Genomic DNA, 25,612 nt, shown 5'->3' with positions numbered 1-25,612 from the left:
GCCCTCCGCTCATTTCCCCTCCAACCCGCCCCGGCCAGCCTACATATACTCTTCTGCCACCCTCCAGCTACCTGCTGCTTGCTGCCTTGATTCTCTCGCTTTGCTCCTCCCGCTGCTCTCTCCAATTCCTTCATCATGGTTGTCGGCTCTGTCCTCGTCACCGGGTAAGTTTATCACGAGCTTCTCGTACCCCGCCACGCTGCGCAATTGTCTGATCAGGCGCGCAATCGCCCGCCATTGCAATGCGCCGCTCCCTCCACGTTGCGCGTCCGCTGCTGCAGCGCCTCTCCTGGCAAACCATGGTGTTGACACCCTGTTCACAGTGGCACCGGCTACATTGGCTCTTTCACCGCCCTTGCTCTGCTTGAGGCCGACTACAAGGTTGTCATCGTCGACAACCTGTACAACTCGTCCGAGGAGGTCGTCAACCGCATCGAGTTGATCTCGGGCAAGCGCCCTCTCTTCTACAAGGTCGACATCACCGACGAGGCCGCCTTGGACAAGGTTTTCTCCGAGCACCCCGACATCGACAATGTCATCCACTTTGCCGCTCTCAAGGTGCGCTACCCAACCCGGCATGCAAGGAGCGTCCGTATTGACTTTGTGCTTTCCCAGGCTGTCGGAGAGTCCGGCGAGATCCCCCTCGAGTACTACCGTGTCAACGTCCAGGGCAGTCTGACTCTGCTCCGCTCCATGTCCAAGCACGATGTCACCAACATTGTCTTCTCGTCCTCGGCGACCGTCTATGGCGACGCAACGAGGGTTCCCAACATGATCCCCATCCCCGAGCACTGCCCCATTGGCCCGACCAACACCTACGGCCGCACCAAGTCGACTGTTGAGGCCATGATCACCGACCACATCGAAGCCGAGCGCAACAAGGCGAAGAAGGCGGGCAAGAACGGCGATAAGTTCAATGGCGCTCTGCTGCGCTACTTCAACCCCGCTGGTGCGCACCCTAGCGGTATCATGGGCGAGAACCCTCTGGGTGTCCCCTACAACCTCCTTCCTCTCCTTGCGCAGGTCGCGATTGGAAAGAGGGAGAAGCTGCTTGTGTTCGGCGATGGTAAGACTTGCGCGCAATTCTTCCTGCAACTCGAATCGTGCTGACTCGTATAGACTACGCCTCGAAGGACGGCACTGCCATCCGTGACTACATTCACGTTCTTGACCTCGCCAAGGGTCACCTCGTCGCGCTGAACTACCTGCGCGAGCACAACCCTGGTGTCAAGGCATGGAACCTGGGCACTGGCAAGGGCTCGACTGTGTTCGAGATGGTCAAGGCCTTTAGCAAGGTCGTCGGCCGTGACCTGCCCTACCAGGTCGTCGAGCGCCGCCAGGGTGATGTGCTGGACCTTACGGCCAACCCCACCCTCGCAAACAAGGAGCTCAACTGGAAGACGGAGCTTACGCTGGAGGATGCCTGCCAGGACCTGTGGAAGTGGACGGAGAACAACCCCGAGGGCTACTTCCAGCAGCCCCCGGCGGAGTTCGTCGAGAAGCTCAAGGCCTCGAAGGCTTAGACGTTGGCTAAGCTGGGCTGGCCAAGGCAGCAGGAGATATGATGATGTACGTTTTAGCATTGTGCGTTGGTATACCAGCGTCACGTTTGGCAGTGGAACATGCGTTTTATTTAGTATGCTGCGAACGGGCGCAAGTTTCAAAAGAAATGAAATAGAATCAATAATATAGATTGCTGCGCATGGGCGCACTGGCACCATGAAACTGCTGATGACGACTGCGTTTTTTTGGGCGGTCGGAGTTTGTTCGCGCTTTGACTCACCCGCCGACAATTCTCGATGCTGCCCACCACGAAATTGTTGCCCCGCCGCATCCCCAGCGCATCCCACCTGAGAGCTGCGCATCGCACCGCATTCGCCCGCATACGGACGAGCAAGCTATCCACGTCATCCATTTCCCCTGCAATTGCGTTTCAATCACGCCCGCCGCAGCCTCTTTTGCGCCCCGCCTTCACCCCCGCCCGCACCATGGCTACCGCTACCTCGTTCGACGAGCCCGTCCTCTCGCTCCTTCAGCGCTCGTACCCCGACGCCGGAGCCGCTACTGACGCCGATGCCGTCAAGCTCTCGAGCGCCATTTTCAAGAACGTCCAGTACACCGACGCCGAGAAGACTGAGATCACGCAATGGCTGATTACCTCCTCACACGTGGGCTCCGCCACTGAGGACGAGGCAAAGCGCGCTGAGCGCCTGTCCTCGCTGAACACCCACCTGTCCACTCGCACCACCCTTCTCGGCGCGAAGCCCTCGGTGGCTGACGTTGCCCTCTACGCCAAGCTGGCCCCGGTTGTCTCGAAGTGGTCGCCGGAGGAGAGGACGGGCGAGCAGGGCTACCACCACATCGTGCGCTTCGTCGACTTCATCCAGAATGCCCCGGTCTTCGGTTTGAAGGTTGGCGAGGAGGAGAAGGTCAAAGTCGACCAGGACGACGTCAAGTTCACCATCAAGCCCATCGATGCCAAGGCCGAGAAGGAGCGCAAGAAGAAGGAGAAGGAGGCTGCCGCGGCTGCAGCAGGCGGTGCTACTCCCACCTCTGCCACTGGCGGCGAGGCCAAGAGCAAGAAGGAGAAGAAGGCCCAGGACAAGGTTGAGAAGGCCGGCGAGGCTGTTGCCGCGGCCGCTGGTGCCGGCAAAGAGGGCAAGAAGAAGGAAAAGAAGGAGAAGCAGCCCAAGCCGCAGAAGGCTGCGCCTGCTGAGAAGCCGCTGTCGCCCTCCCTCATTGATCTCCGCGTGGGTCACATTCTGAAAGCTGAGAGGCACCCCAATGCTGACAGCCTGTACGTCTCGACCATTGCCGTTGGTGACGCACCCGGCACCGATAACACTTCCGAGTACGAGGGCCAGGTTGTTCGTACCGTCTGCTCTGGTCTGAACGGCCTGATTCCGCTCGAGGAGATGCAAAACCGCAAGATTGTCGCTGTCTGTAACCTTAAGCCTGTCACTATGCGCGGCATCAAGTCTTGCGCTATGGTGCTTGCGGCATCGCCCAAGGTCGCCGAGGGCGAGGACAGCCACAAGGGCCCCGTCGAGCTCGTCAACCCGCCTGCCGATGCCAAGGCCGGTGACCGCGTCTTCTTCGAGGGCTGGGAGGGCGAGCCTGAGGGCGTGCTCAACCCCAAGAAGAAGATCTGGGAGACGCTTCAGCCGGGCTTTACCACCACTGACAACCTCGAGGTTGGCTTCGAGGTCGGCGACGTGCCGCAGCTTGCTGGAGAGGGCGCGGAGAAGAAGACCGGTTTGGGTAAGCTGAAGACCGCCACCGGTCTCTGCACCGTCACCACGCTCAAGGGTGCTACGGTTCGGTAATTTAAGGGAGAGCGAAATGGGAAGACAAAAGACGTCATTGTAGATCTGCTTTGCGATATGAGATAGTGGGGAGGGGCTACCGAGATCTGCCTCAAATCAAAAATTACGAACAGAGCGTGTCGAAAGCAAACAGTGATCAAAAGACGCACGGAGCAACCATAGATGCAAACAACTAGAAGGCCAACAGTGCCTATTACATGAAGGATATGTTTGGCATACGTTTGTCTGATCTTGCTGCGATCACAGTCAAGACATGTAGTATTGCTATATTCGGTACCGTGCGATCGCCCGGCCGTGCCGCAGAATTATCTCCCGCAGATAGCAGTTTTAGGGAGGGAAGAAGAAAAGAAACCGCTCATCTCGCTCCGTTCTGAATCACAAACCTTTCGCTACGCCCTGTTTGCGTCGCATTGATTAGGTTGCGTGGCCTTGTTTGCATCACTGAGTCTGATGCCTAGGGCCTTGTCGCTAAGCGGAATTGCGATGAGACATTTCTGGCGTGGAGCAATCGAGGCGATTCAACCAGACACCGAAGCTCAACACATTCCAGACTGCTTCAACGCATGGAAAAGTGCCCTTTTCGATATCTGGTAGCCGGAGATAGACTAGGATGTGATGTCGCGATAGCAACCTGTCCACTACAGACTACGAAACATTGCAAGCTTATAGAACAATCAGTTCTTCAGACTCATCTCCCACTCTTCAGAACTCATTTCCCAGAGCTCATCCTTGGAGACTCGCACAATTAAGCCCCTGCTCACAATTGAACCCACGTGGCTATCAGTGGATCTCACGCCCTGGTCTTGCTGCCGCACGCTCCTATCTTTCTTGATCTTGCCTCAGAACAATTGTGATTTCCCAGTTCGCTTTTCTAAGCCTTTCTGGACTTCCGCTAGCTTGATATGTACAAACCTCAATGTGATTCGGATTTACTTCGTCCGGATGATCTTAAGCTTCTTGGGGCTGTGCAAGAAGTTGTTTGCATACGCCTTGGGGACGATCCTCCGCTCGTTGGGCTCTTGAACGAAGTATTCGTAGCCTTGCTTTTCAGCAAAGGCAATGGCATCCTCCTTGCTCTTGAAGAACATGCGCTCGCCCTGCATGAAATCGGCGGACGATTGCCAGCCGATCAGAGGGTTCTCCCATCTGTGACCCTTGGAGAGAGGATCCCAGTCCATCTGCCAGTGGTGCGAGTGCCAGTCGCCAGACTGGGTGGCGGCCTTGGTGGGTTTGTAAATGCTTGGAGTACATCAGCATGCAGTAGATACTAATCGACGGCGTGCAGCGTACCGGACAGTGCGGGCCTGCAGATCGACGGGAGCGCCCGACAGAACAGCAGCAGGGACGACTTCGCCAGGCTCGCTGCCGTCCATGACGCGCTTGGGGATGGGGGAGAAGGTTCTTGAGTGCAATTAGTGTCCGGTATTATCTATCTCGCTTCCCATTGGCTGCTCACGAGGTGCGGTAATCCACAACCACATTGTAGTCAGGATTGTGCTTGGCCATGGCCTCAGAGGGGCCCTCTTTCGACACCACCGAGGAATCGCCCGCCTGCGCACCGGGCTTGTCGGAGGGAGAGGTGACGGGCGTAGGCTCGGTGTTGGCGCTGTAGAATCGGCGCGCAGGGGCGCAGGCGCGCTGGGCGACGGGACGCGAAGCTGCGGCGAGCAGCCGAGAGTTCAATGCCCGCTGCATTGTTAGAACGGGTTGTGCGAGAGTGCGGCGTGGTGGATGGGCGCGGAGCGGGTAGGTAGGTGATGTAGGTCGCCGCTGGTCAGGGCCGCCGGAGGAAGGGCTGCCAAGACCTACCGAGTGCCGCCGTTTTAGCGCAGCAGCACTTCCTGCGACCTCATCGACCTTTGCGGCTTGCTATCGCAGCACACACCCCAACCATCTCCGCTCCACGCCAATGTACGATGCCCACACCCCAATTTCTCCGCTCTTGCCTACCAATGCCGATGCTGACCGAGGCCAGACCTCTCGAGATGAGCTACATCGCTAAGCGCGGTCTTTCGACCCTCATTCCTCCTAAGGTACGTCCGGCTGTTGAATCGCGCAGAACCATCACTGACTGACCCTTCCAGATTGCTTCGCCGAGTGTAAGTAACCTGCCGCTGCCCCAATGCTGCCCCCGATGGGCCTCCGACTAGAACTGCGACATCGGTCCTCCAAGAAAAGCCGGCAGACCCGCGACTGCGTAGCGTAGCGGAGTGCAGCATATGGCTTACGTGACGGGTTTGGACTGACGGATGGAAAAGGCCATCGGCGGCGCTCAGGATGCTGTCCGTATGCAGCGCGTCGTAAGCTTCTACGAGAAGCTCCCCCGCGGCCCCGCTCCGGCACCGCAGCCCAAGGGTCTCATCGAGAGGTACCAGGCCAGGTACTTTGGCAAGAACCCCTCTGGCATGCGTAAGATTTTCCACTAGAAACCACCCATGAAGAAGCTCTGTTCTGACCCGCAGCAGCCCTCGTCCACCTCATTGGCGGTCTGATCGTCATCGGCTATGCCCAGAACTACTACTTCCACCTGCGTAAGTCCACGCCATCCTCTGGCTGGGGGGCGACTCCAATCTGACGAATTTGCAGGCCACCACAAGAACAACGCCCACTAGAGGTGCGAGCGTTTAGACTAGAAGCAAAGCAGTGGGTGACGGTCGCAGTGTGTAAATATCCTGGAATGTGCCATCAAGACTGAAGCCTTTTCCGCCGGGTCAGCCCCTGTGCCAGTTGTTTTCGTGAATGCAAAACGTGAGATTCCGTCGCGAGGACATGTCGCGCAAGCGTGCTCCTTGCCTTGACGTCGGCTGTCGCAACGCCTGTCCTGCGCGGCTAGATCGACGGCGGCGCGGGTCATGCATGTGAGGCACAGCGCGCATGCGGGCATCGTCGAACTAACGGGACGGGACGCTGGCGAAGTGAATGCAACGAGCGCACCCGCAGCGATCGCCTACGGAGGCGCAGGAGCTCAGATCCCCCCGTGTTCAGGTGGTGCTGGTGCTGGTGACCGCCCGTGTAAGGCTGGTTGCGAAGGCGGGCTGACGCGCTTGGCGGCGAGTGCCCTGCCGCAATCCGTCCGGCTACTGTACGCCTCCAGCTGCGACCTCCCCTTCAACGACCACTTCGCCCTCCGAACCCGGCGCATCTAAGGCCACGACGCCTCCGCTCTCCCTCTTCCGCCCCGGCTTCACCCACCCGAAGCCCCTCCTCTCTTGTCCCCAGGCCGCTTCCAGCCCGCGCATCACTCCACGCCGCGTCGTTTTTCCGACGGCAGCTCCACCCCGGCGTGAGCTTGCTCCATCGCCAAGCATTCGACGCCTTGCGGAAGCGCATACTCATTACCCGTGGCGACTCCCAAGATTTGACCATAGGTATATATGCCGCGCTCTTCTGCTGCCCGCGCATGCAGTCCCGGTCCGGCAGCCGAGGGCTCCCATGCTAGCAGCGCCATCACCTCTCCAGCACAAGCACCCGCATCAGCAGACAAAGACACCGGTTCTGACGGCGCATCTTCTGCCGATACAGTTTCGCGACTTGTTATGGCAGAGCAGATCACCCACGATGTGGTAAACGAAGCACAGTCGATGGGTGGCCCCTCGCCCATCGACGTTAATGCGACAACTACCAACGAATCGTCCGCCGGCGCGGCTCCGGACACCAACTCTTCCAACCAAGACCAACCCGCGACCTCTTCCACAAACGCTACGTCCTCCAGTGCGCCTCCACCCACGACAAATCCCTCCGAGCCGAGCGATGCGGCAAAGGCTTCGGTAAGCTGTGGTGGCTGGGACCTGTGCAGTGACTTCCGCTGACTCAAATACAGCCTATTCCTGATGGATCGCAAAGGCAGCCCGCTACTGATGCTGTCTCAGAAACCCCCAAGGAACCTACCGCCAATGGTACCGCTTCGCCGCTGCCCTCCTTGGACGACCCCTCCGGTACACAATCCGCGGCTGACACGAGTGGGGGGTCGGACACGGACACAAGCCGGGCCGGAAAGGATGGCACGAGATCAACAGTCAAGAAGCCCACGTCCTTCAAGTCTGTATCAGTGACGAAGCACTTCCTTGCAAAGACAGCGGTTTCCACGCCAGCCAAAGTTGGGGAGAAAGGTATTTTCGTGCGGCGCAATCGTGTGGACGCTGCTAACTCCAAGGAAAACAGCTCCTATAAGTCAAACATCAGTTCCCGCTCAACCTACAGCGAAGCCGCGGCTTGTCGCGAAGTCTGGTAGTGGCGTTGGAAGTGCGCTTGGCCGCTCCAGCCTATCGAAGCTGAATGGAGCTGGAACAGGGCCAGACCCCAATATGGTCTGGAATAAGAATAGACGTATGTTGTGCGCAAACGCAGGTCTTTTTCCAGGCATGATTATTAATGGAATGTTCAGCAACGCCACCTCCTCCGCCAAAGCAATTCACAGATGAAGAACTAAAGCAACAATTCGGCATCCACATGGCTACCAGATTACAAGCAGACGAAGACCAAAAGGAGTCAAAATGGGCCGATATTGATGAAGACGAGGATGACAACTGGGCGCCGGAAACTGTGGAGTGGATGGATGGTACCAAATCAACAGTCAAACCGGCCGAACCAACGCCCCCCTTGGAGGAACCGAAGCCGGAGGCAAAGAAGGAGGATAAACCCGCAGAGGAATCGAAGCCCACCACCCCGTCACTATCCAGGCCCAGTTCCACGGGTCCAAGTCTGACTGGAGGGACCAAGACAATTCTGAAGCCCGGTGCGCATTCTGCTGCAGGTGGAATCAGGCAAGGAGGACTGCTATCTAAGGGCCAGACGGACAGCGGAAAGCCGACCTTAGTATCGAAATCCCCAGCGCCTGCCCCTGCCAAATCTCCTTGGGCTCCGCTTCCGCCTGTCGAGAGGGTTTCACCTGTCGTTATTAATCCTCAGCCCGAGCACCCCCCGGTTCCTCGCTTCTCGCAGAAAGATCCCCATGGCTTTGATGCTCTTCCTCCGGCCCCTTCGCCGGCCAAGGAGATCGCGGCCGACGACTTCAACAGATCATGGCGGGATGACCGGGGGCCCAGGGAGTTGTTCAATTCTCAATCCGGCCGATATGAGCCCGTGAGAGACACTCGCCGAGGCCCTTCGCGTCAAGACTCTTCAATTCGCCAGCCGTCTGTCCTTCAGCGGCCATCCCAGCCAGGGCCTGCAGAACCTTCCGCAGCCTTTCAAACTTCAAGATCTAGCGTACCCGAAGAGCCTTGGGCTCGCCGCCGTACTTCGTCGAATGTTAGTGGTGGGAGTGGTAGGAGAATGTCCTTTACTCGAGATGTACCACCCATGGTTCGTGACCGACGTAGTTCCCATTCTACGACTGACATGGCTCCGCCAATGCCGGCAAGAGGTGGCTTCCAACGTAGCGGGGTTGGCGAACGGGGACTTTCGCCTGCGACCTCACACCAAGGTTCCTTAACACAGCACTCTTCTCCTGTAGCAGCGCATGTTCAGCCAGAATCGCCACAGCCAGTAGCAGGTTCCCCGGCTTCGCCCGATGCTGTCAATGGCGGTGCCAACCCGATGGCTGCCTACCAAGAACAAGTCAAAATCCAGGAGCAGATGATGCGGGAAAAAATCGAGCGAGCCAGGGCGGAGAAGCAAAAGCGTCGAGAAGAAGAGGAGAAAGAGGAAGCAGCACGGAAGGAGCGCCTGCGGCTGAAGCTGGAAGCATTAGGTCCGCCCCCATCTAAGGCCGATAAACCGAAGTCGCCAACGGCTGGCAGCGAACCGCCGCAAGCCCAGCAGAAGCCGACTACTATTCAGTCACCTCCAAAGCCGCCTATACCCACAGCGGAAGGTGAGGTGGCGCAATATGGCATGATGAAGGTCCACCAGCCGCATTCTGTGAAGAGGACGGGCGAGCACTTGAGGCCCTCAGAGCAATCGCGGCGGGAAGTGAAGTCACCGGAGCGTAAGGCAGTTTCACCGGCGAAGTCGCCTGCTGCTCCAGCAGCAGAAACCACAAAGGCACAGCCGGACGGCGTGAGCACGCCAGATGAGGCGGCACCGCAATTGGAGCAAAAAGTGCCTGCCTGGAAGCCGTCTGTGGCTTCTGGCACGCCGTGGGCACCGTTGCGTAGCCGCAACGTGTGGGGCCCGCCGAATCAAGAAAGAGGCATCGGTAACGGCACGTTTGGCCATACACAGCAGCCACCGCCAGCTGCGGCGCCGGGGCCGATCGCGCCGCCCGCGGCCACGACTAAATTGCCTACCTCACCTCCACGCTTCACACACCCTCCCTCCGCCGAGCAACCTTCTTCTTCTTCTTCTTCTTCTACCTTTGCTTCACAACCCGACCTGCGCTCACAGGATTCCTTCGCACACCCCCCGGCAGCAATGGCGTCCGCCGCAGTTGCTCCTGGCCCGATCGGGCCTCCCAAGTCAGCACCTCGTCCAGCTTTCGATGTCTCGGCCTGGAGCGCCAGCTCGATTGCGGAGTCCGACGCAAAGCTTGCGCGCAGGCGCGAAGAAAACTACCAGGCTAACCGTGGAAAGCCATTGCCCGCCTTCAACGAGACGTTCAAACAGACCGCCATCGAGGGCTCTCTGGATCGTCGCCGCGTCTTAGAGACCAAGAGCACCGTCCACCTTCACCCTAACAACGTCTCGAAGCCCGATGAGCAAGCGCCTCACACAAGCCACTCCGAACAATCGTCGCGCTCAACGCCTATTCCTTTCGGCGAGCCTTACAAATCCTCTGTTGGCGACGAGCCGTCCACACTTCGCCCGATTGGCTCCGAGAAAGTTCAATCCTCACCTGGTTCGACTGGTACTTCAGGCAATCGCTCCTCGCGCTTCTTCCCACGCACTCAAGACGCCTTCGATGCAGTTCAGGCGACAGTTTCACAGCTGATACTCAATGGCGACTCTCCGCCGCCGCCCGAGACTTCAAGTCATCCTGTTTTCACTGGAGACGCGTTACACCCGATTGTGAAGCTACCGCAGAAGATCAAGGTCAAGCTACCTCCGGCGGCGTCTCACTCGTCGTCCCCAGTCATCATGCCTGCGAGGCCCGGATTCTCTCGTCTTGGCTCACAGCCAATCATCCAACAGCCCGGTTGGCAGGAGCGCATCAATGGTCTTCTCGGCCGTGCTTCAGCACCAGCGCCTTCACCTCCAAAGCCAGCCACTTCGCTTGCGGTCGCGCCTGCAAGCAAGGCACCCTACGACCACACGGGCCCTCGCGCTGGAGCCACCGTCTCACTGCCGTCCAAGCCAGCGCTGGTCATGTTCGCGTCCGGCTATAATGCCAGCCCGGTGTCAAAGTCGGCTTTCGAAGAGGTGATGAGCGTTCCGGAGGCGTTTTCAGCGCCTACTGTCTGCCTTCCGAAGGAGCCGCATATGAATGCCGGCCTTGCTCCCGTTGCACCGCCCGCTACTCGCCCTGGATCGCGGTTCTACAAGACGACGGACGCCTTCAGTATCGACCCGACCTTCAGTCCGATTGCGGAATGCGAACAGAACGCGCAGGGAATCATCATCACGATCCACATGCCTGCTTCGGACGCGGTAAAGACCAGGATCATGGCCCGGCGCCGCAACCAGGGCCGCAAGCCGTCTGGCTACAACAACAAGAAACGGAACATGGCGCCGCGTGAGAACAGCAACAGCGGGTCCCGTCCCCGCAAGACGTCGGGCAATGTGCCCCAGGGCCACCCGTGGAGCAACAGCAACAAGAGCAACTCGCCCAGCTCTCCTTGGGGCAGGCGGCCGTCTGGAGCAGTCCACTAGGATGGTGCAGCTCACTTTCTTCTTCCTCTTTCGGCCGGGTTCATTTCGTGTTAGTGGTTATCTTGGCGACTAATAAGGCGTTCGCGTCACGTTTTGAGACTAACACAGTCATCAGCCGGAATTCATGTGGTACACGACGGTGGATGTGGGGTCGTGATTCAAAAAAGACGGCCAGGCCTTTTGGCAGCTCCAGCGGGCCGTCTGGCGCCTAGTGCGCCCTCTGCTAACAGCCTGCTGAACAGTGCGACGCGGCCGACGTGTCGTGCACTGTATGTACTTTGCTTTTAAGGAATGATAAACGGCTCAAAGCCCATTGAATACAGATGCGTGCCCAGTGCGACGTGTGGAACGGTGATTTGCCAAGAGAGGCTGGTTTGCTCTGGGCGGCGATCGCGCCGACTTTCACATGCCATGGTCAACTGAAGTTTGGCGGGGCCGAATGTTGCAAGCACTTTGAGCTCTGGGAGGAGAGCAGCTGAGTCGTCGTATGGCAGTGTTTCTAATTATACGGAGATCGCCAGCGGCGGGACGGGCAAAGCGCAATCAAACAAACATGCGTCAGGCTGGGATGGGAGGGGCTGGGCCATGGAGACGGCTTGGTGGCTCACGAGCGCGCATCTCAATTTGGAGCGGCCAAGGCGGGGGATTGTCATTCATGCTGCTCGCCTGCGCCGTCCGCTGGTTGACGGGCTTGGGCGGTGGCGGCAGGCGGCAGGCGCAGCTTCGCTCGCAGCTGTGGCTGCACAACCCTGTGTTTTAGGGGTCTTGCTGTCGACCACCCTTCCAGTCAAAAAACGCTGTTCAGCCTTACGCCCGGCCAGGAGCGCGGTGCGAGCAGATGCTTATCGCCCTTTTGGCTGCGCCCTCGCTGCGACAACGCATCACCGTGCTCGTCCACCTGAAACGACGGTATTCCTACTCATCGCATTCCACGCGGCCCCCCAGGCCCCCCCGTTTGCATCTTTCTCTCGCCGCTCGCCGCCTGTCACCAGCCCAGCCCAAGACATGTCCAGCAACATCCAGCGACGCCGATCCATAGAGCCGGGCGTCGCCTTCGCCTGGCCGCAGCCTGACAAGAGTGCACCCTCGTCCCCGTCACGCGATTGCGCCGAGCGACGAGCATGCAGTCACCACCACCAGCCTGCTGCCGACGCCGGCCACCTCCAGGACGAGCGGCCCGCCCAAGGTCCGCTGTCGTCGCTCAACCTCAAGAGCGACTATGTCGTGCCGCCCATGAGCAGCGTCTCGGTCGACCCACCCATTCCCGCCGAGACGGACTCGCGCTCTGCCCAGGACCAGCATCCCATGAGGACTAACCTGCCCTTGCTGTCCCAACCTCTGCTTTCCCTCGAAGCTTTCCACGCCGCTCCCGCCCACCACCGCCTGCAGGCGTTGGCAGCCCCCGGTCACGCGATCTGCACTGAGTCTGGGACCATCGCCGACGACCACTTTGGAAGCAGCACCCCCAGCCTGACTGACGCTTCGGGCGGCCCAACCCTCCTGACGCTGCCGCCCGAAATCCGCCGCATGATCTACCAGCACATCCCCTACATCACCAATCGACAGCCGCTCATCTACTGCCTGTCCATCTTCAAGGACAGGAAGCAGCATCCGCTCGCCGCCATCTGCCGGCTCATCCGGTCCGAGACGCTCGAGCTCTACTACAGCTCCAACACCTGGCTGATCAAGCTGGAGTATCGAGACTTTTATGACTCGTTCGTCTCCTGGATCTCCTCTCTGGACGACGCGTCGGCCAACGCGCTGCGCCTGCTCCGCGTGAGCGTCCGTGGCTCCATGTTCGCGAAGCCAATGATCTACGGCCCGGATGGCTACCTTGTTGAAAACACCGACAAAGGTGCCTACGGCTACGCCACCTTCGCCATTGATTTGAGCGAAAAGCTCAAGTTCGGAAAGGTCGAGGTTCTTGCGTGCGATGGGCCCAAGTCCGCAGCCTTGGAGGCTAAGGTAGCTTTGGAGGGCATCACCAAGGACCTATGGGAAAAGAAAGGATGCGGCCAACTGCGCGGTTCCGACATCAAACTTGCCATGGATACGTTTTTGAGCTTCACCGGCTGGTGGCTCTAATCTCTTTTCTATCACATGCTTCATCAGCGTTGGAGCTGAGGGTCTGTGCACCATCACATCACACCCTGATTCTCCGACGTCAGTTGGAGAGCCTCTTGAAGCAACAGAGACTCTCAACCATTTAACGGCAATTTCGGGAGAGAACAGGCCATCCCTTTCCTTCAAATTTTTGTTCCTTACACAGGCGTTCTCATCGTTTCCGATTTCTCGGCAGGAGTTTAAAAAAGGCATGGAATGGGTGGGTAAGTAATGATACCAGCGTTCGAGGAGTTATCCCGACACTTTTTCGTTTGTCTTCCGTTGTTCGGTTTTGCTCTTCACCTGTTGTAATCAATTCGCTCTGGGAACAAGTTCGCATGGCATCGGTCTTTACTTGGTGAAAGGATGCGATGGGCATATTCAAAAGCGATAGCACGGCACCGAGTGGCGTATCGAGGGCCGTGGAAAAAGGGTTTATGCTCCGTACTTGTTTCCTATTAATGCATTCATTGTCTTTTCGCTCTCAGCCAGGCTTGAGAAGCTCTTCCGGGGTGTTGGTGCCTCCCCAAAATTGGACAAGATCATGTACCGACGTAAGCGTCCATTTCCCTGTGATGAAATGTAGAAATGTGATGACTTGCAAGCAGAGATTTAGGAACTATTATATATTGTCTGATTGCCATCCTCTGCGGCGCTTTTCAAGTAAGCATGATAAAGGTCGCCTTTGCATCGTGCAAGTAGTGCTTCTCCCCTCCGTTACCTTTAGAAAGCCCTTGGGTGCGAGATTGCATCTCTTGCCCTCAATCTTGGCCTCCACCTCTGTACCGACAAACCGCCGCACTATTTCCGTTGCCAACTTGGCCGCGCTATCGCAATTCAACCCGAAGAGGGCTATTCACACAAAGTCTGCATGCCTTCCTCCCCACGTGTTATCTTCGAGCCTCAACCATATTTTGTTCTAAACGTCATTTGGTGAGATCTACTCTGGGCCAACTTTGGGTATCACAAATAAACAAACGAAGTCCTCCCATCATGGACTGTAGGGGTTGGGCGAAATGCTCAAGCATCGCCTTCCTCATCGCCAAGCTCCGGCTCAAGCGGTTCAGGATACTGCTCGCGAAGGTCCCTGATGACATTCTACGAATGACGGGGCATTTGATGTCAGCACAGGTCCCTTCCACCTAAAAGTAAAGATGCTGGGGTGAGGGCTGAGCGTACGGCGAGAGCTTCGGGATTGACGCCATTCTCGATCAGCGAGACGCAGAAGGAGAGCTGAGTGCGGTTGAGGTTGGTGTTCTGAGAGGCGAGTCAGCATTGTAGGTGGGAATCATGAGCGGAGCGGCCATACGAGGAGTGTTGCAATTTCATGCAGGATGTCGATGACTTCACGGGCGGCCTGGCGCTTGTCGACCTCTTGCGGCGGCATTTTGAAAGGATATACTAGAGTAGACGGAAGGGACTGGAGGTGTGTCACGTCTGCTTGCCGGGAGGGGCGGGTTGTAGAGTCTGGCTGTTGCGAAAGTTGACCAGCTAGCGTTCACTTGGGTTGCGAGCGAGGGGAGACGCGTCTGGTCGCGACGGCGACGGGTGGAGAAGGGTGCAATCAGCGTCGGAGATCCCGGGATTGAGCCGGCCGCCGGGTAGGCAGGCGGCGCAAACACCATAGCTAGTCGCGATCTAGCCTCATCATGACATCAACCATCTATCGCTTTTCCCCCGCCGTCGTCACAACCAGACGATTGAGCTATGAATGACATCACTTCGTAGCTGCAAGTCCATCGGACGACAGAGTACAAATGGCTTGCTTCCCTTGCGTCCCATAGTTCTATGTTTCCTCCATCCTCCAGTCCTCGCTCCTCGAAGCTTCCACAAACTCAACACTTCGAGCCCATCACTTGAATTTATCCTCTCGCACCACGACACAATTCATCATGTCTCACACCGGCGGTAACCTCTCTGACATGGCCGCCAAGGGCACCAAGATCCCCGGCGATGCCGGCATTCAGAACACGATCCCCTCGGTCCCGGCTCCAGACCAGCTCCGCGACGCCGCGCCCACGGCCAACCCGCTCGGCAGCCGGCCGGACCAGGCCTCGGCGGGCGGCGCGCTCGACGCTGCGCGCAGCTTCCGTGATGCCGGCATGACGGGCGAGGTGACGACGGGCACGGGCGACGCACTGCCGGCCAGCATTGAGTCCAAGCGCCTGGACTTCGACCAGACGCGCCACGCCCCCGGCGGCCACGGCCACTCCAGGGACACCAAGCTCGCCCAGCACAAGGAGGACTTCAGCCGGCTGGCTGCGCCCGGCGAGGGCGCTGGCGACGCCCCAGGTGACGCGAAATGATTTGGCCGTGTGGATTAGGATGTTTCCCGCTTTTATGACCGCACTTGTATTATTATGATGCCATGATATCAAACAACATTCACGATATGCTGCTTGTCTGAAATAGAGAATATTGTAGCACCATGTCTAACGTCGTGATTATTCCTGCCAATTGTTTTATTTGAATTCGAAATCTTTATTTTTCTCTTTTCCGATTCAGTCATCATTTGAATCATTCCGTTGATTGATCAGTCCACGTATGGGATGGGGGAAATCGACCTTATTATCCCCATTGCTCCGACTCAAGACGGGATAATCCCCGAGATCTGCGACTTCCACTTCCCACGGAACTGCCAACCACACGTCTGATGCTGTTTATATCAAGCCCATGTTAAAATACCGATATTCAGTACCGCTGCCAACATAACGATTTAGCATCGTTCGCCGGCCACTGGATGCTCCGTTCTGGATTTTACTGCATTCACAGCTAGGGATGTGATGATTCTCAATATCACTATGAGAACCGCTTGGGATTAAAGAAATATTGCATCCTACTTGCTTACCGCTTGGAAGTAGATGCAATGGGTTGAGCGTTTTTCTGGGTGTTGAGCTGTACGAACTACGAACTTCTCCCTGTGCACGAGAGCTTTCAATTGGCTAGATTGTGCCAAATGGTGAAAATAAGTGAATTCGGCGTCCTTGCGCCGTTTAAAGGAGGTTATCCAATCCGCGTTGATTGAGAACAGCCACCACCTAATTATCTGGACAGAAAGCTCTATCCATGAAGCCGCATTCTGAGGTATCTCTTTTACAAAAACCGTTCACTCCTCATCTACTGGTATCTCCAAGTTTGCTTTTCCTCTTCCTATACAGCCATTTACATCCACCAACCGGGTTGTTTTACCCCGGACTACCTTGTGTGGGCATCACTCACGCTATCTCATTCCGAGTCCACAATACTCGAAAAGTAGTGGGTTGCCTTCAACCGCGAGCCATGCGATTCCTGGGGTACTGTCAGTGGAGGAATTCAACCCGGTAATAAAAGACGCCTCACCGGAATAAACAATGAGCTTCGTCACGACCTCAACATCATACCGCACTCGCGGCCTCTCTAGCTTTGAAAAGATCTCCCTGTCCTCATTCTCCTCCACCTCCTGCATCATGTCCAACAACTGATCCGGCGGAGATCCCAAACCGGGATCACTTTCGGCAGGGGTGATAGGGCTTGTAGCAGCAGTTTCAGGTGGGCTTCCAGCGCCCATCATCTGCTCATAGGAATGCACTCGAGAGGAAATTGGCGTTGGCGGCAGAAGGTTGGCACCAGCAGGAGTACCGAGTGTGCTTGACGAGGTGGATGTAGCAGCATCTTTAGGTTCGGCTACGAGATAGCTCTCGTCTTTGGCCCTCAGCGGACTCTTGGGACGCTCGCCTTCTTGAGAATTGAGACTCTCTCGCCTTCGCTGATGGCGATATGCAAGAGTCTCGTAGGCATCGGCCATGGACTGGGGACCGATGGAGACGGTGCGCTTGCGAGGATGGCGGAGATAGTTCAGCTTAGCAGGGATCTCAGATGCAGAGGGAATGACATGGTCGTCGTCGCGTAAGTTAGCAATGCTCGAGTATTGACTTCGAGACGTCAGTATGCTACGTCCACAATGTTTATGGGAAGATGAAACTCACGATGCCTGCAGGAAGAATTTGCGCGGGAGATTCATCCTGAGACGCTCCAGAATCCTGAACAGAGGCGGGAGAAATCTTAGCAATAGCGGTTTCATGGTTGCTCTCCAGGCGAAGATGATGAAGACGCCAAGGACAATGCGGAGAACGGCCTTGAGCCACCCTAATTGGTGCAGACTGAACGCGACGGTTCCGGGAACCGGGTCATCGTAAGCAAAACGAGTCTTTGAGAAATGCCACACTCCGATCTCGCAACCAATGACGACGCCGGCGAAGCACACACTGTCGTCAAAACACGGGCAGTCATCTGCAGGCTCCGGGTGGATGCGGACGAGAACAAGAATCACGAGTGTGACGATCAGCGGGGCGGAGAAGCTGTCCTGGCAAACCCAGTGATCAAAGGAATTGCCAAAGAGGATTTCCACGGCGGCAAGCAGGGCTCCCAAGAGGGTGCCTATAATGACATCAAGGAAGCCATGCATGCCGCAGTAAAGGCGGCCAAACACAATCGAGGCAGCATAGAAGTAAAGCGCGGCCTGCATGGCCGCGTGAGCAGTGGAGTCGGACGTCTCTCCACTCGAACGCAGCATGTGAATGGCATACACGGCCACGGAGACGGCATTGGTCGAGTGGGTGGAGGGGAAACCGTACTCCAGGGCCGCGGAACCGGACATGGTAATGCGTTGCAGCGGCGGGGAGAGCGGGCGCGGAAGGCAGAGCATATCCTTGACGAAGCCACTCCAGAAAACACCTGAGGCTAGAACGTGGACCATTCTTCCAGACGAGGGTGCTGTCAGCGGCGGGAACTTGTTGGGCAGAAAAGGGAAAGAGACAAAACCAGAGCGGTTGCGCACGTGGACCTACGCTTTTCCAAGGTTGGTGTAGCCACACCAGAAGAGGATGGGGAGCATGATCATGAAGAAGGTGTGGGTCCCCAGGTTAGCCGTAAAGGCAAAGTAGGAGTCCAGGGCGGGCGTGCGCAGGGCATCTTGCATGTAGGCCAGATAGGGCGTCTCCCAGCGCACGACAGGAATCAGCGCGCAGCGCAGGCGGTAGCGCCACGAGGGCAGCTTGGATTGATCTGGATCGAGTCAGCGCGGCGGGCGTTCCAAGGCAGCAACGGGCTCGCAAGCGCACAATGGTCGAGGGTCCGGTTGCCGGCGTCATAACGGGGCGGCTCTTCGCGGGTGGCCATGGCCGCGGTCGGGGAGGCAGCCCTAGCGCGCGTGAGGGAGGTCGGCCGGCTCTCGACTGCGCCATGCGCAGGGCTGGACATATAGGTCAGGCGTGGACGGGGTGGGGCAGCGAGGGCGAGTGACTTTTGGGCGGACGTCGAGATTGAGGTGTCGAGCGATCTCCCGCGTCATGTCCGGGCGGTGTGGGGGGGCTCAGCGCGCGCGCGCACGCCTGCCGATTCGCCGATGTGCTGGCCGGCGGCCTCGAGCCCACCGCGTCCAGCCTCCTCGCGCAGCCTGTGCTGCGATCGATTCAGGGGCGCATGGCCGCTGCCAGTGCCGGCCCTGCAGGGGCGCATCCCCTACTGCGCATCGCATGGCCCCATGGGAGCGGTGTCGAGCCGTGACGTATTCGCCAGCACGGACGCCTCTCCACGCTGCTGGGCACGCTGCTGGGCACGAATGCTCGCCGCCTGCCTCAGCGCCTGGCTGCGCGCCGCGACGGTTGCGGCGGCCTGTCAAGGGCGCGTCATCGGCCGGTGCGGTGTGGGGGCTCTGCGGCTTGTGTGCAGCGTGCAGGCTGCGGGCAAGGCGGACGCGAGTGTTGCTGGGCCGACGCCAAGGTCAACACCACGCCCTAACGCCAGGCCTGCCCGGTCTGCCAGGCCCACCCGCCCTACATAGCTGCGCATCGCCCATTCGACCGCGCCGCTGAGACATCCCTCCCACCATCAACAATCTCCACCACGCGCGTGCTCCGTTATTAACTCTTCGCTGTCCATATTCATACCGCCCCAGCGCCCGCAGACGTCGACCCCAACCCTCGCCGCGCTACTCACGCACCAAAGCGCCGCCACCTCCACTTTGTCCGCAACCGGCCTGCCTGCACCATCAACCACCACCATGGCGGTCCAGGCCACCCAGAACTACGACTACCTCCGTCGCAAGAACTCGGAGAAGCTGCCCGCCGCCCCCGTTTCCGCCCCGCGTCGCCCCAACCGCGCCCAGAGCCATCGGAATAGCAACGGCACCGTCGGCTCCAACCTGTCCGCCCGCAGCGGCGGCGGCTCCATCGGCACCAATGTCACCGAGCCTCCAGCATGGTCCAAGAAGCTGGTCGTTGTTGGTGATGGCGGCTGCGGCAAGACCTGTCTCCTGATCAGCTACAGCCAGGGCTACTTCCCCGAGGTGAGTTCGCGTGTGCGCGCCCGCGCCCACAGTCCGCCCGCTAACTCCATCAGAAATATGTGCCCACCGTCTTCGAGAACTACATCACCCACACTCCCCATCCGCCCACCGGCAAGATGGTGGAGCTGGCCCTGTGGGACACGGCCGGCCAGGAGGAGTACGACCGTCTGCGCCCGCTATCATACCCCGAGACCGACCTGCTCTTCGTCTGCTTCGCCATCGACTGCCCCAACTCGCTCGAGAATGTCATGGACAAGGTAAGAACCGGCCACCTATGCAGCTCGCTAGCGCACATGGACTGATCGCCAAACGCAGTGGTACCCCGAGGTTCTCCACTTTTGTCCCACAACTCCCATCATCCTCCTGGGCCTCAAGTCCGATCTCCGCCACAAGAGAACCTGCATCGAGCTGCTCAAGACCCAAGGCCTGACTCCCGTAACCCCGGACCAGGGCCGCGCCGTTGCCAAGAAGATGAATGCGACCTACATGGAGTGCAGCAGTAAGGAAATGGATGGTGTTGACGACATCTTCGACGCCGCCGTCACCATGGCCGTCGGCGACGAGTGGAAGCCCGCCAGCAGAGAAGGCGCCAACAACTCCACCCAGCCTACCTACCGGAAACCGAAGAAGAGCAGGTGCAAGATCCTCTAAATTTGATACGCAAGCCCTTACACACATGAGCGTTTACGATTCAACACCAATCTTGTTTCACCGTACACGTATGCACGAGAGGGTATGACCGCGATGAACGAACGCTGGGCGGGAGATCACGAGGCCGGCTGGATTTCTATTGGTATGGGAACCGGGACACTGAACTGATGAGCAACGGACGATGGTCATGAAACTCGAGATGGCGGCTCAGATTCTTTCACTTTCTGGAAGAATCAAGGCAATCTCTTTTCCTTGCTATGATCGGGGGATTCATGATGCATACTTACGGTTCACTCTATTTTTCTTGTCGTTTTTCTCTTCTTCTCTTTTTCCACTTCAAACTTTGGGAAGGCATTCACCACGGCGTTTGTTACGGTAACCAGTAGTCTTGGTCTCGATTATATTTTCTCCTCCAATTTCCTGTTTCCTTATACCGGAGGATTTTACTGTCAGCGATGCTCTGCGGTTTTTCCTTTTAATTTCACTTCTCCATTACTTCTGTAATCCTCCCTGGGCGTGCTGTCTGCCCCGTTTCTTAGACAAATACGATGCAAACACACAAGTCGGCTCCGTGGCTGAAAGCGTGAAATTCTGGGTATCAATTGTGTGAAATCATCCCGCCTTGACCTCTTCTTATTCTAAAGCTTAAGCATGGTGTCTCCACTCCCCCTCACGGCTTCTCCTGTAGGACGGTCGTGTCTTCTGCACCTTGGTCGCCTTCTCCTTGGCCCTCAGCGGCGGCAGTGTTGGGGTCTCTCGCCATGACATTCTCAAACTGTGACCACAAAGCTTCTACGGAGCCAAATTCGTTACCAACCTGTTTGACGTCAAAGGTGCGTTAGCGCGAACACCCGAGTTCTTGGGCATCAATATTTAGAAACAAGCGAAAAAAAAAAGTAAGAACGCATGAAGTATGACGCGATTGAGTGCTCCACTTTCAGCCAGGCTTTCCGCATGGCAGCAACCGGCCCACAAAAGACATGGTTTTTTTTTTTTTCCTTGATGATGTTGGTGCCCTGTTTGTTGCTCACCCAGCGCCATGCACCGCCTCCCCATTAGTTTCCCCACCAGCCCTAAAGTCTTCACCACAACTTCAGCCGCACCGCCAGGGCCCTCGTATCGTTCTCTTCCGGCTCCTGCCGAGCGTGTGATCACGCCTGCTTTGTAGTGGCTTGGTCTGACGCGTACAAAAAGCAGGGTCCAAAGAGCCAAACGTTCCATGACAGATTAAAAAAAAAAAGTCACGAGGAAATATCGTAGCAACCGAAAGACATCTTGTGATTGGAAAAACCAGAAGGGGCCAAAACAAAACAAAACAAAACAAAAAATAGACAAAAAAAGATCTTGTCTCGACGAGCACAGATACGAAAGAATCATGGGCGGGACTTACGGCGATAATGCCCTCCAGGCTCCGGTTCAGCTTGTTGATGTTCTGCAGCACGGCCTCCAGGTTCTGCGCGACTTCGCCGACCAGCATCTCGCGCTGCTGCTCAAAGTACGTCTTCTCTCCGCCGTTACCGCCGCCATCGTTACCGCCGGCCATCGTGCTGTGCCGCTGCAGTATGCGGTTGTATCGCGCGCGTGTGTATGTGGGCGCGCACGTGTCCGTACGGTCCTTTGTTTGTGTAAGGCGCGCGGCGTAGCCGGTTTACGTCGAGGTCAGCAGACCAAATGAGGCGCGTATGGTTGGTGGCTCCGGTCGATTTCTCGGGGGGCGGCGTGCGGCGGGCGAGATTCGTACGCGACGGTCTAGATGGGGGCGCGCGCTCGCCGGTTCGCGGGAAGATGGGGGCTGTGTTGGGTTGGGGTCGGCGGCGCCTGCGTTGCGGTTCGTCCGTCGCAAGGGAAAGTGTGAAAATCGCGGGCGGAGGTCGTCGCTCCGGCGGGGTAGGTATGGGTGTGTTGTGCAATGGGCGCGAGAGATTGGCTCTTCTAAATCCCCGGTGGATCTAGGCCTGCTCGGGCGCGTGAAGAAAGGTAAGCGCAGCGCCGAAGGCTCGATGGCGCGACGCGCAATGCGTGGGTTGGGCAAGTTGGTTTGTGTGAGAAGGATGGGCGCCGGTCGTCGTCGGTGATTGAGACCTGGTTGTTTACGGTACCATCGGTTGGTTAGGTCTCACAAAGCTACAGTGAAACTACCAACGCCGGCGCAAGATAGACCAATGATAACAAAAGAGGGACCATCTTGCATGGTAGCAGAAAGGAGGGGTTCATCGCAGCCCTAGCGTCATTCCGGGCGAAGACGCGGCTTCCCTTGCAGGTGCACGCCGCTTGTCATTTGTTGAACATCGGCTAAACAAAGCCGCTGATCTGTATTATGTATGTATGCTCCAACGTCCCGCATATCTAAATGGAGGAAGCACCGAAACTGCAGAATTCGGAAGGAGACGGCCGCCACGAGAAAAATTACACAGAGACAAGCATTCTGGAGTATATTAAGTCTATCATTCATTAAACGTGCTACGTGAGCGGTCTTCTGTGTCGTGCAGGACCTCGGGCTCGTCTCTCATGGTAAAAGTTCTAGCTAGATACATGCCTGTGGCAGAATGGAACGGCACAGCCGTTCTGTTGTTCTCCGGCGAGAGACTGTTGGCGAGGATGAAAATGCGAAAACCGAAGGGAAAAAATCGATCAGCGCTTCTGCAGGGTCATTAAAGCGTAGCGGCCTCCGTTAGCCGTGTTTGAAATAAAAGAAAAGAACACGGATATGGTGAAACAAGACCCCTCCTGACTGCAGCGGAGTTAACATGACGCCATTTTCCAGCTATCCCAGCCTCTTTGCATAAGCGCCTGGCGAAGATCCACCCTAAAGAAGAAGCTCGGCCAACCTGAAACGCCCTGAATAAGCAATCAAATGTGTCAAACAAACACGTGGAAAGCGTCTGCCAATGGATCAATCGACAGACTCCTTGAAAGGAGTCATGAGCGGACTCCTGCCTCGGATCGGACTTCCGTTGCGACTCCTCGATCTGCCCACGGTGCCCAAGGGCGCCAGTCGTTCTCGAGAGTCCACACGCGCCATCAGGCCGCCACGCTCCATTGCGTTGCCGCCGTAGGGTGAAGCAATACCGAGACCCTGTCCTTGCGAGACAATGTTCTCGAAGTATCCGGGTCCAATATCGAATTTGCTCCCACCAGGTAGTCTCGTGAGTTGTGGGGTGGCCCACCCAGAAGTGTGCCCGACCTTGCTGTGGCTGCCATCGCTGCTGGAATCCGAGTGATACGAGTCCACGCCATCGGCGTTGTCCGCCAGCTCGAAGTCCTCGATACCACTCTCCAAGACACGTTCGTAAGTTGGGCTGCTACTGTTGCGTGAGAAAAGCTTTCCACCCAATCCAGGTCCCGGCTTGCGCTTCGGCGATCCGCGTGAGAAGAGCCCGCGCGTCTTCCTAGAGAATTTGTTCCGACGTTCGCGACCACAGAGGAAGTAGAGGGCGAGCATGACAATGAACATGAACAGGATGAAGCCGGGGATGCGGCGGGGCGAGTCTCTGAGCAGCGTGTCGTGCCAATCGTCCAATTCATCCTCCAGGTCGCCAGGCAGACTGGTGAATTTGCCGCCAGCATATTGGAAGTCTGATGGGATCCCAGGCTTGTTGCTGCCAAAACCCACGGCTAACGCCTCGGGTTCCGTCTCGACCTGGCTTGCAGCATAGAGGACCATCTTTCCAAGCGTCCAGCTGACTTCAGTGCCATCAATCTTATTGACGGCTTGGAAAGGATCCCGGTAGCCCTTCTCTTTGGTCTTGTCCAGCACTGCCTTGGTGCCGTTAATTCCAGGTGTCATCTCTTCAAGACCAGTCCGAGGAACTCCAATGCCGTCATGCAGGACATTAATGAGCCACGATGCCTTGAAGCAGACTTCCAAAGCGGTAGTCTCATCCACCTTCTTGCCCCATTGATGTTTGCTAATGCCAGCTTCAATCTCTTCCCATGGCTTGCTGCAGAACTCGTTGACTCGTTCTTGGTAGGTTTTGAAATCGTATGCTTTGTCCTTGTGTCCCATCTCGAAGATTTCGTGCGTTGTATGCCAGTATTCGGAGACGCCAACGAAGTGATTGACGTCGAAATCGATTGCAGGAACATGGACACCATGCAAAAGGCAGGGCGCATCAGGGCAAGGCGCATCTTTGTCGAGGAGAGGAAACGTCTTGCTCAAGCACTCGGTGAACTTACCGGTGCCAATGAGATGAGGCGCCAGGTCCTTGTCCTCGTCAGAACCAGGCTCCACTGGCTTTCCCTTGGTGGTGACCTGGAGGCCTTCAGGAACGCAGGGGTCCGGGAGTTCGGTAGCGTCAGGTGAAGCCTCCAGCAGTGCCTCGACGTATCTCCTCCTAGCCTCATTAACACCAAAACCGAGCCATGTTGTGACGAAAACCTTGTATTCTGAGGGCGAACCATCCAGAGTCCTCAAGCGCAGGAGTTTCAGGTCGTTGGCGTGCTTGTCAGCCTCAGTCGCGTTCGGCGCAAATGCTATTTGTGCTGAAGCTCCACCCATATCCAGGAATCCGTACGTATGGTGATCTTTTCCATGGTCGTGCTGCTTCGGTTCATCGAATCCGCCCAGAAGATAGTTTGCGGCGATCCAGCCGTACAGGCCTTCAGTCTCTCCGGGTATCACCTGAATGTGTAGATCGCAGTCGGGGAGCTGGAACCTCGTATTTTCGCGGGCATATGCGCAAACCTCGTTCAAGACAGCGGCGCGCTGGTTCTCGGGAAGCAAGCGCATGCCGGCGGTCGCTAGGAGGAACAGGGGGGTGTTTTCAACCTCGTTCGCGGGCACGACATCGAGCGCATGATCGAACAACTGCTGTAGATGGTCCGGTCCCACAAGCTCGGGGGTTTCACCAAAAGTCGAGATCCCTTTTGCGCAACAAAGCATGAGCAAAGTGGCCGTAGGTGAATGCTAGCGCGGCATCATACCTGGGTGAATTTTGTGCGTCCACTCTTTCTTCGTCTTCAGCTTGGGCAGGCGCCTCAATTCGTCCTCGGAGGCGTCGAGGCGGGCTCTCGAAGGGTTGAGCCATCGGTAGGTGTAGACACGAGTCCCCTAGTACCATGGCACGTAAGCGGCCTGTCTCGCGACTGGGCTGAAAGGAAGCGCACTCACCGACGACCCAGCGTCGAGGATGACGCCATATCTCCCTGCGCAGTGTCAGTGTGGACTCGCGGGGCAGCGTGTGGAGGTGGAGACGTACACTTGCCCATCTGGAAGCTGGTGCGCTGTGCGGCGAATACGACGGCGGCTATGCAGGTGCGGGTTGAGGAGAGCGAGTGGACATGGCACCAGGCGCAAGATAAGAAAGTGTCCGGGCGAGGAGCGAGTGACAGGCGAAATTAGGAGGGCGCCTTCGTGCACAGGGCGTGGTCGATAGTGGAGAGAATGTGGAGAGGGAAGAGATAGGGAAGATTACTAGGTTGCTCGTGTCTGGGATGGTGGCGTACGCGTACACCTCGC

The 25,612-nt window shown here is 57.4% G+C and overlaps 12 protein-coding genes across 12 annotated transcripts; 7 read left to right on the top strand and 5 right to left on the bottom strand.

Moving 5' to 3' along the window:
• Nucleotides 1–135: 135 nt before the first annotated feature.
• LTHEOB_7940 (UDP-glucose 4-epimerase) lies at nucleotides 136–1,523 on the top strand (the record flags this gene model as incomplete). The annotated part of the gene is made up of 4 exons (XM_035517362.1): nucleotides 136–164; nucleotides 324–558; nucleotides 616–1,066; nucleotides 1,120–1,523. 4 exons carry the CDS (start codon nucleotides 136–138, stop codon nucleotides 1,521–1,523), a joined length of 1,119 nt encoding a protein of 372 aa, XP_035370959.1.
• A 465-nt stretch (nucleotides 1,524–1,988) lies between these two features.
• On the top strand, nucleotides 1,989–3,326 carry LTHEOB_7939 (Multisynthetase complex auxiliary component; the record flags this gene model as incomplete). The annotated part of the gene is made up of 1 exon (XM_035517360.1): nucleotides 1,989–3,326. The coding sequence occupies one exon, from the start codon at nucleotides 1,989–1,991 to the stop codon at nucleotides 3,324–3,326; it is 1,338 nt and encodes a 445-aa protein (XP_035370958.1).
• Nucleotides 3,327–4,255: 929 nt separating this feature from the next.
• LTHEOB_7938 (NADH-ubiquinone oxidoreductase) lies at nucleotides 4,256–5,021 on the bottom strand (the record flags this gene model as incomplete). The annotated part of the gene is made up of 3 exons (XM_035517359.1): nucleotides 4,256–4,565; nucleotides 4,617–4,727; nucleotides 4,783–5,021. The coding sequence occupies 3 exons, from the start codon at nucleotides 5,019–5,021 to the stop codon at nucleotides 4,256–4,258; spliced, it is 660 nt and encodes a 219-aa protein (XP_035370957.1).
• Nucleotides 5,022–5,284: 263 nt separating this feature from the next.
• LTHEOB_7937 (Mitochondrial F1F0 ATP synthase subunit) lies at nucleotides 5,285–5,938 on the top strand (the record flags this gene model as incomplete). Its single annotated transcript, XM_035517358.1, has 5 exons — nucleotides 5,285–5,359; nucleotides 5,411–5,425; nucleotides 5,585–5,735; nucleotides 5,792–5,857; nucleotides 5,913–5,938. 5 exons carry the CDS (start codon nucleotides 5,285–5,287, stop codon nucleotides 5,936–5,938), a joined length of 333 nt encoding a protein of 110 aa, XP_035370956.1.
• Nucleotides 5,939–6,862: 924 nt separating this feature from the next.
• Nucleotides 6,863–11,075, top strand: LTHEOB_7936 (ATP synthase subunit mitochondrial; the record flags this gene model as incomplete). Its single annotated transcript, XM_035517357.1, has 5 exons — nucleotides 6,863–7,093; nucleotides 7,147–7,435; nucleotides 7,488–7,652; nucleotides 7,711–8,408; nucleotides 8,811–11,075. The coding sequence occupies 5 exons, from the start codon at nucleotides 6,863–6,865 to the stop codon at nucleotides 11,073–11,075; spliced, it is 3,648 nt and encodes a 1,215-aa protein (XP_035370955.1).
• A 1,005-nt stretch (nucleotides 11,076–12,080) lies between these two features.
• LTHEOB_7935 (uncharacterized protein) lies at nucleotides 12,081–13,160 on the top strand (the record flags this gene model as incomplete). Its single annotated transcript, XM_035517356.1, has 1 exon — nucleotides 12,081–13,160. One exon carries the CDS (start codon nucleotides 12,081–12,083, stop codon nucleotides 13,158–13,160), a length of 1,080 nt encoding a protein of 359 aa, XP_035370954.1.
• A 1,038-nt stretch (nucleotides 13,161–14,198) lies between these two features.
• Nucleotides 14,199–14,565, bottom strand: LTHEOB_7934 (Mitotic-spindle organizing protein; the record flags this gene model as incomplete). Its single annotated transcript, XM_035517355.1, has 3 exons — nucleotides 14,199–14,276; nucleotides 14,358–14,435; nucleotides 14,488–14,565. The coding sequence occupies 3 exons, from the start codon at nucleotides 14,563–14,565 to the stop codon at nucleotides 14,199–14,201; spliced, it is 234 nt and encodes a 77-aa protein (XP_035370953.1).
• Nucleotides 14,566–15,070: 505 nt separating this feature from the next.
• On the top strand, nucleotides 15,071–15,484 carry LTHEOB_7933 (ATP-dependent metalloprotease; the record flags this gene model as incomplete). The annotated part of the gene is made up of 1 exon (XM_035517354.1): nucleotides 15,071–15,484. One exon carries the CDS (start codon nucleotides 15,071–15,073, stop codon nucleotides 15,482–15,484), a length of 414 nt encoding a protein of 137 aa, XP_035370952.1.
• Nucleotides 15,485–16,398: 914 nt separating this feature from the next.
• LTHEOB_7932 (Phosphatidic acid phosphatase type 2/haloperoxidase) lies at nucleotides 16,399–18,335 on the bottom strand (the record flags this gene model as incomplete). Its single annotated transcript, XM_035517353.1, has 5 exons — nucleotides 16,399–16,466; nucleotides 16,518–17,089; nucleotides 17,144–17,914; nucleotides 18,005–18,221; nucleotides 18,278–18,335. The coding sequence occupies 5 exons, from the start codon at nucleotides 18,333–18,335 to the stop codon at nucleotides 16,399–16,401; spliced, it is 1,686 nt and encodes a 561-aa protein (XP_035370951.1).
• An 883-nt stretch (nucleotides 18,336–19,218) lies between these two features.
• On the top strand, nucleotides 19,219–20,154 carry LTHEOB_7931 (GTP-binding protein rho4; the record flags this gene model as incomplete). The annotated part of the gene is made up of 3 exons (XM_035517352.1): nucleotides 19,219–19,503; nucleotides 19,557–19,760; nucleotides 19,819–20,154. The coding sequence occupies 3 exons, from the start codon at nucleotides 19,219–19,221 to the stop codon at nucleotides 20,152–20,154; spliced, it is 825 nt and encodes a 274-aa protein (XP_035370950.1).
• Nucleotides 20,155–20,824: 670 nt separating this feature from the next.
• LTHEOB_7930 (Dash complex subunit dad1) lies at nucleotides 20,825–21,697 on the bottom strand (the record flags this gene model as incomplete). Its single annotated transcript, XM_035517351.1, has 2 exons — nucleotides 20,825–20,971; nucleotides 21,545–21,697. 2 exons carry the CDS (start codon nucleotides 21,695–21,697, stop codon nucleotides 20,825–20,827), a joined length of 300 nt encoding a protein of 99 aa, XP_035370949.1.
• Nucleotides 21,698–23,047: 1,350 nt separating this feature from the next.
• On the bottom strand, nucleotides 23,048–25,362 carry LTHEOB_7929 (Nucleoside phosphatase GDA1/CD39; the record flags this gene model as incomplete). Its single annotated transcript, XM_035517349.1, has 4 exons — nucleotides 23,048–25,017; nucleotides 25,078–25,204; nucleotides 25,265–25,299; nucleotides 25,353–25,362. The coding sequence occupies 4 exons, from the start codon at nucleotides 25,360–25,362 to the stop codon at nucleotides 23,048–23,050; spliced, it is 2,142 nt and encodes a 713-aa protein (XP_035370948.1).
• Between the last annotated feature and the right edge of the window lie 250 nt (nucleotides 25,363–25,612).

The sequence above is a fragment of the Lasiodiplodia theobromae genome, assembly GCF_012971845.1.
Source record: "Lasiodiplodia theobromae strain AM2As chromosome Unknown scaffold_24, whole genome shotgun sequence".
Taxonomy (NCBI): Eukaryota; Fungi; Ascomycota; class Dothideomycetes; order Botryosphaeriales; family Botryosphaeriaceae; genus Lasiodiplodia; species Lasiodiplodia theobromae.
Note: the sequence above shows the minus strand (reverse complement) of the source record. Positions and strands in the feature narration are given on the sequence as shown.